Here is a 20,784-nt window from a genome sequence, read left to right on the forward strand (position 1 = left end):
TCTTTGGCATTGAAAATCAGTACGAGTTCTTGACAAAATTTTGCAGCTTAGAGCTTCATTTTCTTTTAAACAAGGAAAAACAGGGTTGAATAAGATACAAAAACTGGAAGGAAACGATTAATGATTATTTTTTTCTTAGTAAGTTTATCTTTGGGACCCTGAATTACCTTTTACTTTATTATATGATGTGGACTGTATGAATCCATTTAAAAACCAACTAAGTTGTACCACATTTTAGGAAAATTATATAATATAATATATATATTTTATATTTATTTAGAAGCTTTGAAATAGTACAGTAAACACTTTGCAACACGGTGTATAAACTACAGAATGTCTTTGATATTTTGTGGGTCTTCAGAATACAACATTTTTTATAACCCACAGGTGAAAAGAACATAATCACAATCTCTCTTGTAAAGTTGGAATAGTTTGGGGAACACTTGATCACACAAAAATAATATAAAACAGTCAAGTTTAAAACAGTGATATTGCATTTATAATGCACAAATTTCCTTTATCTTTATAACTGGCTTCTCGTGGTGAATATAAACATCTAAAGGGCTCAGTGACATTTGGAGAGAGAAAGATATAGTGCTGTAAACAGGCACACACTGATCGGAGAGGCAAAATCAGTTGCCTAAAGTTTCTACAGTTCTGCACATTTCAACTCATTTCTCAGGCCTGCTGAGAGCAATTAGGTCCTATAATTGGCCGTAATGACTCCGCTGGCAACCTAATACTCAGTTACACACAACTAACTGGATGGCCAAGATAATGAAGTTGAAAAGTTGATGCTTTTGTTGGTCGACTTTGTGCAAATCATGCTGCTTCAGGTAAGTCCTGTAGAATTGACTAGCATATCCTTTTCCGTGCTGTGAAAAAGAAAAGAAAAATACTCTAAGAGAAACAGCCTGACTGTTGGTGTTTAGAATTGCACAGTATTGTAAAAGAAGCAAATACAGCTGGAAACAAGTTGTATCCCCCTACCAGACCCAGGTAGTGGCAAGATATTTCTGTGTCACCTTGGCTTCCAATAGCCACAGTCATTCTGTTGTTTGGGTTTCTGAAAATGACAATTTTGACATTTATACAAATCAGTTTTGCATGGGAAATGTGAGCTTTATATACCAACCCTCAATTATGTGATTAACTTTTTAAAGTTATCTACAAAACAATCCCTACTTCACTATTTATGCACAATCAGAATAGAGGAAAAAATTGTGGTCCTTACATTTCTAGAACAAGTCTTTAGAATATCTGTGATAAGTGGTTATATATTTAATTTAACAAGCTCTAAGTTACATGTATTAAATCTACATATAATAGGAGAAAACTGTAGCAGGAAGTGTTCATGTAGTTAAAAATTAAAGGATGATTCACATTGTTGAGGTTTATTTTATCTAATTTTTTTAGAATTATATAAAAACCAAATCTTTTTATGGCTCATAATTTTGTAAGGTAAATTTATCCCCTGAAAGGAATCAGTTTTCTTCTAAGGTGGGAATAGGCAAAGGGGAGAAAAAGATATTATTGAATGTGGCCCAGTCTTATAAAATGAATTATGAAGCAGGATGTCCAGATTCAATCATTCAGAATTTATGATCTTCAGTATTTAATTTGTAATGATAAAGGATACTTCTTCCCACTTATTCATAATCTTTGTGATATTTGACCATGAGTACAATGAGAACAGAGACTGCATCTCCTAGATCAGTATCTGGGACATAAGAGATGTATAATAAAAATGAGCTAAAAATCAAGATGGTTTAATTGTGATTAAAAAACACATATATGTGTATCTCATTAAAAAATAAGTACAACATTAAGTAGCATAACTGAATTGTTTCAAACTGGTGAAAAGTTACTTTTTTGTTGTTTTCTACGAATGTAAGAACATGCTGATGAGTTCACTTCCTCTCCTATGGTATTTCCATTCATTTCAAGTAGATTTTCTAGTTTTATATTTTCTTAATTTATTTTCCCTGATTCTTTCATTTATTTTTCCTCACAAACTCAGTTTCTGACCAGACCATCAAGCATTTCTTCATTAGTTCACCTTTTAGCAAAGATACATCAATTAAAATTGTAAAAATCAGGTACCACCACTGACAGAAATCAAAGTGAAAATGAATATATACATCTTCTGTGTAGTAACCAGTACTGAAAATAATCAAAACATATTTTTATAATATCATATAATATCATGAATTATAAAATGAATTAGCTATAACAGGGGACCACATGGTAGCTATTATAACTTACCTGGTCATAATGCTACAAAGAGTATTCTATTATATAAGCAAATAGAAACTTCACTCTTTTAAAAGAAGCGAATCTTATTTTCCTATGCCTTTGAATTCAAATTCTCTGCTTCGTGATAAACTTGATAAATATGAATGATTTACATTTTGTTTATATCAATCAGGATTTAAAATTCTCAAGTAAATTAAAATATTTAGCCATCACAGAAACTCAGGTTTATAAAATGAATTGGAACAAATAATTATAGTGATCAAACAACGTATTGTCTAAACTGCACAATTGTGTAGCTGAAAGGGAGCATTATTAATAACTGCACAAGGTGTAATCTTGCACTTTTCTGGACAACCCAGAAAATACCATCATCTTACAAATAATTTTTTTCAAAATAAGTTGGAGATATTACTTACAGTTTGAAGTTTTTCTTAAACAGTATAAATCAGAAACTACTGATTTTTAGGAAACATTCTACTAGTTCAAAATAAAAAAGAAACTCAGTAATGACCTATACTCAACCTATAAACTAACTCATTATGTGAAAAAAATGAATACACTGAAAAGCTACTTAGCATAAATACAGAGATTAGTCAACCTAACACAAGTTTAAATGAGTAAAATATTTCTAATTAGGTTAAAAGATTACTTATAGGGGGCTTCCCTGGTGGCGCAGTGGTTGAGAGTCCGCCTGCCGATGCAGGGGACACGGGTTCGTGTGCCGGTCCGGGAAGATCCCACATGCCGCAGAGCGGCTGGGCCCGTGAGCCATGGCCGCTGAGCCTGCGCGTCCGGAGCCTGTGCTCCGCAACGGGAGAGGCCACAACAGTGAGAGGCCCGCGCACCACAAAAAAAAAAAAAAAAAAAAAAAATTACTTATAAAATAAGTTATTAACCTAGATATTATACGTTCATTTGATTTAATTAGGATACAGAAAAATCGTGTTATTAAAGTGGTTCACTGTTACAAGAACACAGATGTTTAGCATATAATATACTCAATATCTGAAACATAAACACAAGCTTAAAAGGTATATTTTATTACTGCTTAGGCTTACATGTGTGCTGCTTTTATTTAAAATGCACCTATTTCAGTAGTTCTCCGAATAATATAATCACCTTTCGTTACATCTACCTCTTCCCATCTATCTGTTAATTCAGGAATGCAAATCTGAATAGGACAAGTGTAAGGGCTGAAGTTGAAGGTCAGAACAAATTAGAATGGAGAGGGAAGATTTCCTTTATTTCAAAAGCTAATTTCCCGAATGTTAAGGATTGCTAGACAAACTAGAGAAAATAAAATATATTATTACTAAAGTTACAGTCATATACATTTTGTTTCAAGGGTTTTTTTTTTTTTTTCTTTCTTTCCCCACAGGCCTAGCCACTCCGCGGCATGTGGGATCTTCCCGGACCGGGGCACGAACACGTGTCCCCTACATCGGCAGGCAGACTATCAACCACTGCACCACCAGGGAGGCCCCCTGTTTCAAGGCTTTTAAAAGGTGAGTCTGAATACTGAAAAATCATTGTTCTTTGGGGGATATATGGGTTAATGTTGGAAGTAGCACACAAAATAAGAGACAAATTGACGCTATTACATTTTAGAGTCCATACCAAGGACAGTTATTCCACAGTATTAACGATTATGGTCATGCATTTGTTAAGCATTTCAGGCTACAGAGTATGGGTCAAATACATTGAATCTTCATGCTTTCTGATGTATTCTGTATATGTTTTGAAATTATCAAAGCATAGTTGGAGAATTTCTACTTTTTCTTTGCATTTCGCAAATGCATTTTTCCTTAGCTATTCATCAGCATGTATAGGGATTTGCTTACTTGATATGAATAAAATATTTTATTTTCATTCAAGTCAAAAGTAATAGAAAAAGGACTATTAGCATTCCTTTTTTTTTAACTATGTCAATTCTTCCTTAATTATATGTTTTTAAAAAGCTGTACTTATAAGTATTTACAATATATATATATTTTGTAGAATTACACCTATTTACTTTAAAAATTCAAAAATAAAATAAAATTCATTAAAAATTTAAAATTCAAATAGCACAGAAAAAGCCAAATAAGAATAAAAGCACTCAGAAATACCCAAAAAATGATAACTGCTGCTAACAACTTTGTGACTATCTTTCCAGATACTGTGAGTCCAGATTACTGGAATTTTATTTTATTTATTTATTTATTTGTTTGTTTGTTTTTACCTCTATTTATTCATTCACTGCATTTATTCTTCAAAGTGAGTCATATAAATGTTACATTTAACACATTTATCTTACTGCCTGAACTACAGATGAAAAATTACTATTAATGGAGAAGAGGTTCAAATATCTACCTTTTATAATTTAGCATATATATGTGTGTATATATTTAACAGGTATACGTATGTATATTTTCAGCATATACATACTATTTTAATGAAAGTTCCATGATGCATATTTTTCCTTATACTGTGGAATCGTGTTACTGCCTTTGGTAATTTGTAAAGTCTGATATTAAACTGTTGGACATTTAAAAATTCTGATGAATGACTTAAGAAGACTGCCTGTAAATATGTATGTTGCAAAAAATAATTGAAAAACATCACCAGTGATATTCTATTTCTTCAACATACTATAGTTTACTAAAAATCTGGTGAAAAAACAATATCGTATAATATATTAAAATGACAATTTAATCATTTGAATATTCACATTCCTCTACTTGCGTAGCAGGAAGCATAATACTCTTTATACTTTATGACAGCGTAAATCACAGAAGCTAAAGTAATAAATAAAGCTTATGAAGTGATCTAATCTATTTCTGCCACTGAAAGAAAGAACAGCCTTCAAATATCCCAGATGATGGAGACTCTCCACTACAGTGAAAAACTTCTAGAAGCTGAGATCAGTAAGCTACCCGGGAAGTCATTCAAATGTTTCCTGAGCCTCAGGGTCAGGACACTTCTTTATGTATAAAGTGAACTACAGTACAAGAGTTTAAGCCCATTACCCCTTGTAGGAGTCAGAAACATCTACTCTCTGTTCCCTGTGTGAAAGCACATCATAAACTGAAAGATCATTTAAAAGTAAGCCCCATTAGAGATCTGTCCAGCGAATAATCAGTTCTTTTAACTTTCCTCTGTCTTATTCTTGAACCATTTTTGAAGATTCTCTTCAAAAATGTCTCTAAAGAGTTTTTTTTCTGTTTAACCCTAAAGTTCTGAGATGAGCATAGTTGTGTTAACTATTAAAATGGGTCGCTGCTTTGTTTTTGATCTTCCCACTGGAACGCCCTTATATTTGCTTTTATTTTTCTAATATAGTTGTATCTTGTTCATATTGTAAATGTTTTCCTCCTCTCAAAAAATTACAAAAATATTTGAAATAAATATGTATATAATTTAAAAAATTACATGCTATGGTTTATTATGAATTATAAAGACTGAAAGCCTTCTGTTAGTATAATATAGATTGTATTTCTGTCTAATAACTGTAGCTCAGAGCAATATAAACTTGCTTTCTTATATTTATTTCATAATGTTCACAGCATCCTCATGTTAAATTTCCTTTCATCAAACAATATGCCTTTTTATTCTAGTTTGACAGAGTTAAGAGATTATAGAATATATCTAGAAAACAAGAGTTCATTTGGAGGAGGTGATTCCCATTTGTAAACTTGATTAGTTTTTTAGAAAGGAAACTTTTTGAAATAAATGACTCAAATAAGACTTCAGACCACTCACCTAAGAAATACATCGTAAAGCCAAGTGTTTATTTTTAGTTTAGTCTATATATGCACGCAATGCTTACAACATAATTTGCAATTATTAAATGCCTATTAAATTAAAAGATAAATCCGTGGGTATTTTAAGGGATAAGAAATCGGTAAGTGTAGTTTTGTGGATTAGAAATGTACATCAATAAATGGATCCTTTCTAAGATAGGAGACAAACATATTGAGCATAATATTCTCTTTATAGACATTTTAGCTCTAGAAATTCTGGCACCCCTAAGTGCCAGAACCTAGTGACCAAAACTGCTATTTTTTAGTTGCGATGGAGACTGTATATGAACTTGAGGTCACAAAATAGAAATGAGTTGGACTTCATTTGCTTACTAAGAATGGTGTGGGCAAAGACAGAATTAATTTCATAAGCTGGAAGTTACCCTTGAGATCAAGCAGTGTTGATGCACTGTGCGAAGCCCTATATGTACCACCTGTGAAAATTACAGTATTTAGTATTACAAATGGAGCTTATTTTTAAACCACATTTTGTTGTTAGTTAAAAGACTTCATAGCCTTGAAAATAGGGGCTTCTATCTGTCTACAAGTAGAATCCAAAAGTATGGCAGAATACCATTACCTTCACATAGCTTTGAGCAAGTGAGTCTCCCAAAACATCATGAATTTCTTGTAGATAGAAAATCCATAGGCTTTTAGAAATTTCTATATACTTGTATGTGTTTGTGTGTATGTGAATATGTGTGATTTAAAACTACCTTCTTATTAAGGCAATAGTACATTCACCAAGAAATATCTACTCTATGGGTTACTGCAACCTTGTCAACTACCATTAATATATATATTTTTAACATCTTTTTTGGAGTATAATTGCTTTACAGTGTTGTGTTAGTTTCTGCTGTATAACAAAGTGAATCAGCTATATGTGTGCATATATCCCCATATCCTCTCCCTCTTGCATCTCCCTCCCACCCTCCCTATCCCACCCCTCTAAGTGGTCACAAACCACTGAGCTGATCTCCCTGTGCTATGTATTAACAGGGTAGGTGTAATTACAGTAACTCAATTTTGTTTGGTTTAAAAATCTTTGTCTCTAATTAATTACTTTAATTAAGAGTGCTTTAAAATCTACAACAAAAAACAGTGATAGTATATTAACTCCTTTAATTAGACAATATACTTTGATTATTATCATTACCTGAACTGATTTAAGCAAAATATCAAAAAACACATGGTAATCATCTAGACACAAAAATTGTCAATATTCTAAATATCTTTTTAAATGCTAAAGAAATAAACTTTTATATTAAAATATTTGTTTAAAAAAACTTAGCATGACAAAGTACTTGCATTTTATAGATTGAATGGATGTATTCCAAACTTACCTAGAAATTTCAAAAATTATGCCTTGAAAACTTAAACAAATTTTCCCTGAGGGCGAAAAAAGTAATAGGACATGAACCTACCAAGAACACTCTGGTCACCATCCAGGCTCTCTTTGACAAAAAAAAACCCCTTGCCTGAATGGTATCTTAAAATCAAGTCTGGAGACTGAATTCTTTTTAAATGCTCCGCCCCTACATTGGCATATATTTAGGAAATGGAACTCTCTAACACATATTGCTCTCCATGTTTATAATATCATTGAAAAAATTTCTGGAATTCTTTACCATAACGCACTAAAATATGGAAACTGATTTTTTCACAACTATTTGAAAATTGCATTCTTTACATGGCAATAAAGAAATACCCTTGAAACTTCTTTTGAAGAAAATCCACTCAATTAACTCTTACTTTAATAATGACAAAAGATCTTTCATTTAACTTAGACAAATACCATGATTATGTGTCTCTAAATTCTAACAAGACATCCATATGCTTCTTTAAAGAATAAATGGTTCCTTTTTTTTTCTTTGAGAATTATGGAGCTGATATTTACTGACATTTAGATACTTATATTTCTAGTAGTTTCCTTCAAAACAATATTATAAGGAGATCAAATTAGTTACTTCCCTGTAAGGTTGAAATTAGCATTAATTTTCCAAGTAAAGGTTTGGAAAATTCCTGCAAGGCATTAGTTATTCCTCTAAGTGTAGGGATGTTATACCTGTTTAGACTTATTTGCAACAAACAACATCACTGTATCACAATATTAAACCAACTACTAGTGACATGCACAACTTTGTCTTCTATATGAAAACCAAGCAGAGAAATTCCAGCAATGAAAGACAGGGAAAACTTAAGAATAAATACATAAGATCTTCATTTAAAAAATACATAGCCATGTATCTAATTTATTAACCACTAATAGCCTACTTAAATAGTGATAAGATTTCAAAATAATTCAACTAACACTTTAGATAACTAAGCCATGGAAATAAGTGGAAAATCTTCTGGGCTGGTAAATAAAATACTAATAGCACAATTTTTACAAGGTTATTTTCAAAAAAGAGACACAACACGCATGACTTAGAAACGGTGTGTAGAAGTATGGCTATTTATTTAATATACTTGATGATCTGACTTCCCCTAACATCATTCAGTTGCTTCTATGTCAAAGCAAATAGCAGATTAATAACAGGAACTGCAGGCTCAGAAGGGTTGAAATCTGACTCACTGAAAAGTGAAAGCTAACCACTGGTTTTCTGTATCTAGAAAAACATCCCCACACTAAACAGGTTAGGAACTCAAGACTACAGGTGCCAATAACTTCTTAAGCGGAGTTGCCAGATAAAATACAGGGTGTCCAGTTACAGTTGAATTTCAGATAAACAGTGAATAATTAGTTAGTATACATACCCCCCATGCAACATTTGGGTGTCATGTATTTTTATTTGTTAGATCTGGCAACCATATCCTCAAGATATCAGCTACATGATAGCACAGATGATACTAGTTACCACTGAGGAGAATGTTAGGCTGTTTTTCCTAGAAAAATATTACACTCTATTCTCTAATTAATTTGTAGAACTGTAGTTCATATAATACATTTTGTACATATTTCCATGTAAAATGATTTTAAAATTAAGATGTAAGAATTCAAAAGGAGATAAAATATAAAAAATCAGTTATCTATTATCATAGATGAACACAATCTTGTCATTTAAATTTTTTTGTATTATAATTAAATTTTAACCTTGATTTCAATTGAAGCATTTGTTTTTGTGAGGTAGATATAGCATATTTGATAAAATGTTCTTTCTTCTTTGCATAAGAACCATAATTTTTAATTATTTATTCTAAAATTTAAATCTAAATATACATTCTAATTTTAGTTCTATTCTAGAAACTCATTAAACTACCTCCCTCTTGGACCTTCAATTTAATCTAGAATCAGATAATTAGAGATTTGAAAACCTATAAGCAGTGAATCAAACTCAGCTTTAAAAACATCACAAAAATGCGAATTTGTTAAAATAAGATCACTACCATGCTTGTTAAACATTAAAAATCATTTTAGTTATGTTCTAATTAAATGACAAGAGTTAAATCCTTACACAGTTATATTACATTCCATAACTTTAAACTTTGTGTTTGATTAGGGTTTTTCCTAATTACTGTAAATATTTAACCACCTAATAAAGTCAATAAAAGTCATGTTATACATTTATTATTTATGAAAAGTATCACAATAAATCTAGGAAAAAGTTCAAGTTTTAAATAATTAACCTTTGTTAAGTCTAGTATTTGTTTAAATAATTAACCAGGTTAAATAGTATTGACAATATATATTTATATATAACATATCTACATCATTATTAAAATATGACTAAAGTACAAATGTACCTACATGTCTTATAATAAAATTCTCACAGAACAAAATAAAAATGTTGTATCCTTGTTTTAAAAAAAGTATCTGAGATACTCTTTAGTTGCCACAATGCCATAAAGAAAAATCTGAAAATAACTTGTGCAATACTGATGATAAACAAAAATACCAAAGGCTTAAAAACTGTTACATGAAAACCCCAGAAACCCAAAGGAAAGCCAGATAAATTACCTCTAGCCCTGGTTATCCCATATTACAACAGTCTCCTGCTTATACTCATATATCTACAGTGGATCCCACTTTATGTTCATGTATAAGATTACCTCATTTTTACTTAATGTTTATGTATATGTTTGTGAATTATATGCGACAGACAACTGAAAAGAAATAGACTGTGAAATTAGCAGTTGGTGATATTGAAATATGAGGATTAAGGAGTTATTAAAGAGAAAGCAATCAATCAGAAAAAAAATAAATAAATAAAAAATAAAAGAGCTAGTAGCAGTATATGTAAGGCCAGAATAAAAGAACATGAAAATCAAGGAAGGTTGAAAAATGATGAAATCCAGGAGAGTGTATGTTAGGAGTGGAAATGGTTAGGTTTGGGGGGGTTGTTTGTTTGTTTGTTTTGCCATTCAGAGATTACTATAATTATATTAATTTATGTAAATTGGGAAGATGCCTAAATAACTAAGGAGAAAAAGAAATGCACTCGCTTCCTTGGTTTCAGGATGGTTCATTTATTGATTAATTGATGTAGTCTAATATGGCTTTATGGGTATTTACTTTGCTCCAGACAAAGTTCTGGGATTTGAGACTGTAAAATGAATACACATGGATTCTTCTCTAAAAGATCTACCAGTCCAATAGGCTAACAATTGTTTTATAGGATAGTTTAACAATAGCAATTGCATATAAAATCTATAAGAAGTTACAAGAAGATTGTATATATCTCTTTGTCTGGGAAGGCTTCCCATTAAAGGTAAAAGGAGTTGAATCTTGATGGATGAGTAGATGGCCAAGCAGCCGGGGTGGGAGTGGTTTTTCCAATGCGAGAGCATTCCAGAGGGAGAATGGAATGTCAAAGTGCAAGGGCCTGGGAAAAACAGTGTATCAAGAAGCCTACAATCACTGAATGGCATGAAACTAAAAAATGTAGGCAGGGTTTAAACAAAAAACTTTTAAAGCTAATAACAGCGTGAACGTTATTGCAGCCGAAACAGAAAGCCTCTCAAGATTTTTAAAGGGGAACATATTAAAGTCAAATGTCTGTGAATATAAATAAATTCTCTAATTATTTGACAGTGGAAGCCAGACAGAGAAGTAGAGGGGTTTTCATTAATTTTTGTGAATTAGGAAGAAATGACTGGGTTCGGGGAATGCAAAAAAGAAAGTACGCCTGTGTCTTCTCACAGAGTCCAGCCGAGGATCCAGGGTTTATACTTTACACATCTGGAAATAGTTTGCATTCCATCACCCTAAATCTTCCAAAAGTGACAAAGTGTTCTGCAGTCAAAATGACTGCCTGGATGTTTTGTGGTTGATAACTCAATTCTAAGATAATTGTGACAGAAAAAAAGCAGTGATATGAGCTGCTCTAGGAAGTGATTCTATCCCATTGTCTCAAGCCTCAGGTTCTGTCAGCAGCAATTAAAGCCAGGAACCATAGAAAAGATGGGACATTTTTTTCCACAGATTTTAACAAAGAAAAATAAGGCATATAATGATCACAAATACTAAATACACTGTATAAGATTTATATATGATTTATGTAAGATTTTTATATGAATCTTTTTTTTTAAAATAAAATACTGCTTCAGGGTTTATTTTTTTTCACAGAGAGACACTCACAAGTAAATCTTACCCTAGGAACATCTGGTCTGCAACTCACAGAAATGGTGAAGACACGGGGACAAATTTAATCACGGCATTTAAAATAATGTATTTAAAGTGATTAAATGTCACATACATTTGATCAAATCTTTCCTATCCAAAAATAACTCCCGTTGTATCTCGATCTACTAGTATTTTCAGTTATCATCTTCCCTAGTATCTACTTTTCACTTCTAAAAATCTTAATTTAGAAAAGAAAGCACACTTGTTTTCTACACTGTCTCACAATTAATTGTGAGATTGGGGATGCAATCTTCTCCCAATCATGCAGTCTCAAGACCTGAGAACCATCCTTGATAACTACTTTCTTTGCCTTTTATTCTTACATTTATAATTCTAATACTATAATTTTTTTTTCAGAATGTCTCTGATCCTTCCCCTATCATTCTCCGTCGGGCCCTTATTACCACAAAGATTGACAACTGCAGTAATGCTCTGCTAGTAAACCAAAACCAAAAATTAAACCCCATGTAACAAATCCTTACTGACTTTCTTCTAAATAGTCATAAAGATAAAAAGAAATAAGCACATATAATGCATGGAACTGGGCACTGGAACTTAGTTGTTAGGCCTCTTGTTTTCTAGGCAAAATCATGATACCTATGCAGAACTGATGGGAAGGTAGAAGACAGAAAACAGAGAACCGTAAAATCAAGAGAATTACACCTGAGAGAGTTCAATGAATAAGGAATAAACAAAAAAGTAAAGTTTGGGCAGTTTTTCAGGCGTTTCTCAAAAGGGTTTGTGACATCATTTGCTAGTTCTTTCTGACTGTGAAAGTAAAGGTACAAAAATATAAATATAAGGGTAACTGAAAGAGTTTATCAGATAATAGGGTTTTAGGGAAGAAAAAGGAGGCAGGAATATCTTTGGGCTTCTGTGTGTAAAGACTGATTTATGGCAGACATAGATATCTTTGGTATATCTTATAGAAAAACCCAATTTTCCACACTAATAGACTCTTTACATTTACTTTTTGTGATAATTTTAGGGCATTTGTGTCTCTCACACAGGGATATCAGAACTCTTTGGAGTAACAATATCTTGCATAAGGCCAGAATTTCTCTAAGGGGTTAGTACAATTGTCGAAATGTAGATTAAGTCAAATTGGAAATGGAATTTTTGACCTGAAGAAATAGTCTTTATTTTTCTACAATCATCAAATATAATATGTTGCTTTCTATATGAAATAAAAATCAGTTGTTTCAAAAAAGAGTATTCTTTATCAGTTTATTTTTACTGTTTATTGCTCATAATCAAATATCTCCACTCATTGGACATGCACAAGTTAAGTAAAATAATGAGAATATGAAATGTTTAAAGTTATAATCATGCTTCGTGACTAACATCTTATAAAACAAATAAAGCTTAGTCTTTACTGGACATTATAACTTTGGTTCTCATCTATCCATTTCATTGGTTTCACAGATGAAAAAGAAAAATAGGGATACTGTACTTTTAAAGCATATGTATTATGTGAAAGGATATACACTGCAGATGTAAAATAGTGATATATCATGAAAAGAACATTTGGAGTCTGATTTTTCTCTGGGAGTAAAAGAAAGCATAATTAGTTCTATTTAAACCCAGAATTTAAATTTTCTCCATACTCAGGCTGATGTCATTGTTCCAATTTTAACTGAATATATGGTTGCCCTGAACACCTAAATGAGTGCTTCCTTTGGGCCAAGCACTCACTGCTTTAAATATGTTAAATAATTTAATCTCCACAATGAGCTTTTGAGGATCTATGTCACAGATAAGGAAAATGAGTTACAGGAAGATTAAAGAAATTACAGAGGTCACACAGCTAGTAACTGGCTGGATCAGTATTTGAACCATGGCAGATTGGCAGATTGGCTCTATAACTGGAGCGCTTAACTACACATCACTTCTCTGATGTGAGGACCAGTATAGAGACCCACTCTTGTAATTCTGTAGCAGGCTATGTGTCCAAAGGAAGTACATGCATACTTTGAGAACAAAATCAGAAAATGATGTCTTGTGAAATTAAATGTTCCAAGCTATCGTAAAGTCAAAATGAATAAAATTAGTGATGCTTAGGAAAACCTACCCTGAAAATAATGACTAGAGTCTTTTTTAAATATTTACTAAGGACACCATAATCCAAGTAGGCAAGCAGGTTGTACTCCACATACATCGTAAAGGAAGAGGAAAACTTTTCACTGGTATTGTAATATGTCCGAGGTTGGTTTCTTCATTTTTTTCAAAACCACTTCAAAGGAAGTTTGTATGAGGTATTATGAGGTATGGAGTGGAGAGATATCAATAATTGAAAATGCTTTTGCATGTTTCTAGCACGGCCCAGAGCAGATGACACTGAGATGACTTGATCCGAGTTGATTTGATCTGTGCAGGAGGTATAGTATCCTTATAGGATGAGGATGCCTGACACTTTGTGTGATCACTAGTAATGAAGTTGATCTGATGTCCTTTACACCTTCTCAACCGGAGTTCTCATAGTATTCCTATTTTTCCCCTGGATATCTCCAGGAGTATTTCAGTTGATTGTTATTACATCTGTATTTTAAATTAAGATATTGATCCTATTTTCACATCAGTCTGTGATAAGAATCATTTTCCTATATGGCTGGCCTTGAGAACATTTACATAATCTAGATCTACGGCAAACAAAACTGAAGGCCACCATGCCTACAATATAGTATGTCTTCAATAATAAGTTTTCTTGAATGTGGGTCACACTGTTTTTGTCAGTAGCTTGGGAAGGTCAGTTTAAAACAGCTGGTTAAAAACATTTTTACAGTTTCAAACTACCATAGCACTACTTTACAATAAAGAATAGTATTATAAACAATAGGACCTATTGATATCTACCCCTCAGAATTAGAAAGTAGTTGAAATGTGAAAAACTTTAATAGAATTTTTAAAAGACATAGATTTAAAATTAATTTCAAAACAATATAATATACCCTTTGTAAATTATGTTAAATGCTTTTATTTAAAGCAAAGGTAATATTCCCCCATATTGGATATTTTAGCACACCTTTTATAAGCATTAAGAAATCACAATTCCTATGAAGAATTCCTACAAGGCAAGCAATTTAAGTTCTTAAGGATTATGTTTCTAGATTTCAAGGTCAATTTTAAGTCTGAGAGACGAAAATAAAATTATTCAATGTCAAGTATTTGCCTAAAAACAATTCTAAAGTAAGCCTGCATTAAAAAAAAAAAAAACCTTTCCCAGTCACATTTCAATAGAGTCAATATTTTGTTGTTATAATTTGAGAAATAATTATCTTCCCACCGTTTCATAATATAATTTTAAAATATAGATTTCTCAAATCCTTAGTTTTAATTCAACTTCAAAGGAGTTAAAATTCACTCCAGTTTATCAATAAAAGGCATTTCTACATTGTCTACTACCAAAAACCCCTTTGCCTATATAAAATTGAGTATATTTATATAATCATAAAATATTCTCAAACATTTCTAAAATTATTTACTATAATCTGAAATTCATAGAGCTTATTTCATGACCCTTAATTGATGAGAAGAACTATCACTTTGTAACACTGGTTGTATATTTATGAAATTGTAGTGTGTCATTTCATCTTGTCCATGCCTATAAAATTGGCACTCAGTAGTAGCTACTACTGTTCTTAAATCAAGCATTAATGTTTATCTAACACCATTCCCCCATTTGACTATTTTCCCTTTCTTAAGTGCATGATTTATTCATGCCTCCACCCTTACCAAGCTAATGCTACATTTTAATTTACTCTCCAAAGTATCGATCCAAGATATAATGATCATATATAGCCTATTTGCTATATCCTCCAAAATAATTAAGAAAGCACGTATCACCACTAGGTTTAAGGAAAGTAGGCCACTTGACCCTGAGTCACTAATGATAGCTGCTGCATTTTTATTTGTAAGTCATTCCACAGTAACTGACACCAAGGATTTTCCTTAAAATTCAGCAGAGGATAATATGATACCAAAATGGAAAATTCTTATTATAAGAGAAATAAGCCAACTCAATAAAGAGAAGATTCAATATTTGATGAATATATTTAAAATATTTAAAATATCTTCATATAGATATTAAAATCTATAGTCATGTCTTTTATAAATTATTATATATAATATGAAGTCTTAAATCTTTAAGTTGTAATGCATACTTTTAATAGACATACTCTATGGTACTTATTGCATATATAAAATATACTAGACTTTTTCATACTCAGCTTTTGCACTATATATATTTTCCCAAATTTCCTTCTAAAACTAGGATTTTAAAATTTCTGTTCCTAGACATTTAATCATCCATTGCAATTCAGTGTGTGAGAGGGAAAAAAAGGATTTAAGAAGCCAAATGTTTCCTTCCCCAAATTCCAAAATACGAAAGATAAGAAGTCATCTGTGTAGAAACAGGAAGGAAAGGAAATATATAAAAATCCAAGCTTTCTCAATTGCCTTTCCTTTTCCCCTAGTAAAACTGAGCCCCATCCTTCACTCCTTTAAACCAGACCCAGTATTAGAAAAGCATTCTGTGGGAATACATCACAGGGCTAGAAAGTGCTATTCCGCCAAATTACGGTTGGCGTATGTATATGTTTGTAGTTTGTAAAGTTTTCTAGGTAATGTGCTTCCATTTCTCTTAGGAGCAAATACCAATGTCAAGGTCAGGATATTTATCTGTGAAATATTTGTTTAAACACTTAACATTTGTTTGGTCACCTCTCCCCTTTTCTTCTTAATTCACAGTCCCTCAATCCTTTAGAGTCTCTTCAGATAGGTTATTTTCCACAATGTTAATCTCTTTATTCAGAGTCTCCTTTAAGCACCATAGTCTCCAGTTTGCCACAGTCCTCTAATCTAGGCTCAAAGAAATGCGAAATAGACACATTTCAATTTTTCTACTCTTTTGTTATAATCTGGTATTCAAATCAACATATTTAAGTATTTGTTTCTGTAAAACACCACTAAGTTAACAGAAGATTATGTTTCAAAGAGAAGATATAACGACAAGTATCAAGCATTTCTGAAATACTAGACATGATAAGAACTCCAAAGATAGTAACAGAAATCATATCCAAGGAGAACACATCCTAACTAAATTATCTTTTTAAGCTTACATACTGATATGTTTTAGCTATGATATTTGCTTTCCCTATATTATCAGAGAGACTAACCAGCTATTACATTTTAGTTAAACTCAAATATATTGCACTAGTTCATTTATTCAAACTATATAAATTTTTAAAACCAGAAAAATTAATCTTTGGTTAGAGCCCAGGACAGTGGTAACACTTTGGGTGGTAGTAACTGAAAGGGGACAGAATGGTGGACTTTTTGAGATACTAGTAATGTTTTGGCTACTGGACACAGTACCCAGTTAATGTGGTCACTGATTACACAGGTGTGCTCCTTTTGTGAAAATTTCTTGAGTTATACGTTTGTGATTTTTGTACTTGTCTATATGCATACTGTACATTAATCAAAAGTTTTAAAATAAAAAATAAAAATGCGTTGCTATCAACAAACCTTATTTTTTGTTTTTTTTTTTTTTTTTTTTTTTTTTTTTTTTTTTTTTTTTTTTTATGCGTTACGCGGGCCTCTCACTGCTGTGGCCCCTCCCGTTGCGGAGGACAGGCTCCGGACGCGCAGGCCCAGCGGCCATGGCTCACGGGCCCAGCCGCTCCGCGGCATGTGGGATCCTCCCAGACCGGGGCACGAACCCGCGTCCCCCGCATCGGCAGGCAGACTCTCAACCACTGCGCCACCAGGGAAGCCCCCAAACCTTATTTTAATCATGAATCAAATTAATTGTAAATGTAAATAATGTTATGAGAAAATTATGGAAATTTGAACAACAACCAATCAACGATAGCAAGAAAATTTTTTAGGAGGAATATTATTCCTGTGGTTATGTTCAACTTTATCTTTAATAAATATGCTGAAATATTAATGAATTAAACAGTAGGGTTTCTGGGTTTGCTTTAAAAATATGAAAGAAGAGGAAGTGTATTAGGTTTTGGATGAAACAAATTTGTCAAGAATTGATAATTGTTTAAGTGGAGAGTTTAGTAAACTGTTCTCTTTTTTGAATAAGCTTGAAATTATCCATCATTTAAAAAATGTTTAAAAATATAACTTAGTAGAATGTATGTGCTGTACGTAATATCATTCCCTATTACCATTGTTCTTACCAAAAAGATTGAGGTAATTCAAGAATCAATATATATTCACCATAACAGATCTAGATTTCCTGACCTCCAATGTAATCATCTGATGAATAATTCTATGGCAAGTAAACCTTAAAACCACACTACTAGTGACTAGCAAGGGGATTGGTTCTGGCATCAGATTTATTAATAGTGAAAGAAAAAGGTACAATAATTTTATACTAATTTTACAGGTCAGTTTCAAGGTTTTCTACATATTTTTTTAAGAATAAAATGATAGAAACTGTCAAACTATAATTTTAACTCTCCTATCTATGGACCTATTACTCCTACCACTATTTTGATTAAACCTACATGTGAAGTATTTTACTTTAAAGTCACCATCAGGTGTACATCATCAAGACAACTTATTACATTTACTTTATCTACTGTTGCCATTTTTGACTCAGAACTTTTACCAATATGTTGCCCTTTGAGACAAAGCCCAGTGATGTTCAGTTAAGTATGAGAGAAGCTTTCTGCCCTGGCTATTTCTTTATCCAGGGTGATTCAAAATTTAACCCAGGAAATATATGTTTGATATTGATTTTATTTATGTATTACTTCTCGGCTTAGGACTTTTTTATTTTTCCAAACACTTATTTTGACAAAAACATTTACAGATATGCTTTTTATGGAATAAGGTAGTAATTATCCAATTTTCAGCTGAAACATAGTTATTGGCATAAATATGAACCTTGGAACACTTGCTGACAAACTAATGTCAATTTTCCAGTTTGTGTAAAATATACAATTAAATATCCAACACAAGTAATATTAGAATCTTGTGTAGGATTCCAGCTAACATCAACATTAAAAGAGAAAAAAAAGCCCTACTGATTACAACATTTTTACAAGCAGTAAAAATAATGTCTTCCTCATAATACAGAAATCTATTTCCTCTACAGTGTCATGGTTAATTTTGTTGTATTATGCAATATGAACTCATCCTCAAAAAGTACAACCAGGACCCCAAAAAATAAAGGAACAACCAAAATTGATTGTATCAGTTATCTGTTTCTCAAAAAGCACCATATTATCATGTTAACAGCTTCTGATAATGAAATAGCCATTAGTTAAATAAATTTACTCTTATGTTAAGCATAATCTCTGTCTGTTCTTTCTCTGGTAACTGATAGATATAATTAAAAATTAAACTAAATTAAAAACATAATGCTTCTCTATGGGTTGCAAATATGCACAACTCTATCCATACAACAGAATCATTAAAATAGAATGCAGAAAATATATTTATAATCACTTGTTGAACTCAATGATTTAAAAACTATCTTTGATAATTTAGACAACACTTAAGAGGACAGGTTATAAAAATTTTATTGAAATAAATTTCACATATAATCTTTTCAATCCCTACAGTTAAAAGAAATGTATCTCTAGGAAAAAGAATATGGTTAAGTGCCTAGACATAATATATAAATATAATGTCATATACTATATCAATTAAAAAATCAAAAATAAAATCCTGATTTTTATCTGTAGATTTTCCAGCTTACAATTTGTTTTTATCCATGTCCTTTTGTATGTAATTATATTTTGGGGTTCAATCTTTCAAATCTTCTATACTGTCCCCACCTAAACTGATGTAGTTAATTAGAAATCACTAACACAGTAATTAGGGAGTCTTATTAGACCTAGATATAAAACTTCCAAGATTTTTATTATAATTTAGGAAGCATTAAATGGACTCACATTATGCGGAGTTTAGTCCTGATTCAGTAGTATTATTTAATCTTGAACAATGAACCTTATAGTCCAAAACAACTTCCAAGCTATATTGTCTAAATGATACTAATTCCTATTAAAAGGATTTCAGAAGACGCAGACTCACTCAAAAAAAGTCTGGCACGTTGAGTATTGAACAATGTTTAATAATATTTATAAGCAATTGAATTTGTATATTCGAGACTTATTTACAATATCTTTATAATTTGATGCATTTAAATTTTGACCCAAAATCTTCAGTATGAGGAGGCAGGAAAAATTCCCAAGTAGATATTCCTTTTCACTGAACAATTCTATTTATATTTTAATTGATAATCTTCCTTTGTTAGGCTCACGTGATGCACAAATGCTTATATGGATTTACTTCCAATGTACAAAATAAGAAAGAGAATGAAAATGGTCTGTAATATAAAATGAAGTATATAAATATATTAATGTGCTAAATGTTGACTCAATAAAATGCAAAGTGTGCACAAAATAAACTGCCTTATGTAGATGAAGAATCATTTACTAAGCAGTGTAAAACACTGAAAAAGATATAAATTACTTTAACCAATTGTCTTCTCTATATGACCTTAAATGTTTTATTTAACCATGTATCCATTAACTCAAAAATGTAAATAATAACATGTAAATAAATAACTCCTACCTGGGAACTAAATAAGAAATATAAGTGACCATAACGAAGAAAATGTATATATGTATATACATTAGCTTTATAAAAATGTGAAGGATGAGAGCTAAAGTATGAAAGCTTTATTAGTAAATAAAACATGTAAAAGATTGTTTTACAGACCTGGTAAGAAAGGGGGGCAATTAATATTCTAAGAGGGTTAAGAAATTAAAAAAAAAATTTAATTCCTCCTTAGAATATGAAGTAAGACCCTTGAATAAATCAAAAGAAGTTTAAAATCTTAAAGTACTGAAAAACACCATCATATTTCACAAAACATCTTGGTTAGGTGTATTTCAATATTTTGAATGAGTTCAATATCTATCTTCCCTCATAAAACCTTGTAGGTACTATCTAGAGAGAAATACAACTAATTTAAAACATGCTTTTTTAATTGGAAGAAAAGAAGAGAGTTTGCCTAGAGGTATCAAAAGCTGTGTGTAGATGTGTGTGTAAAGTAAAGTATGATGACAGTATTAAAGAAAGTTTGGGTGCTTTAAA

General features: G+C 31.6%; 1 protein-coding gene across 1 annotated transcript in view; it reads right to left on the reverse strand.

The window, feature by feature from the left end:
• Positions 1–293: 293 nt before the first annotated feature.
• Positions 294–20,784, reverse strand: part of PCDH10 (protocadherin 10) — a 38,692-nt gene continuing 18,201 nt past the window's right edge. The window contains exon 5 of the mRNA XM_032633639.1: positions 294–875. Coding sequence (XP_032489530.1) covers positions 856–875 — 20 coding nt within the window. The 3' untranslated portion in view covers positions 294–855. The remainder of the gene's footprint in view (positions 876–20,784) is intronic.

The sequence above is a fragment of the Phocoena sinus genome, chromosome 5 (assembly GCF_008692025.1).
Source record: "Phocoena sinus isolate mPhoSin1 chromosome 5, mPhoSin1.pri, whole genome shotgun sequence".
NCBI classification, from domain to species: domain Eukaryota; kingdom Metazoa; phylum Chordata; class Mammalia; order Artiodactyla; family Phocoenidae; genus Phocoena; species Phocoena sinus.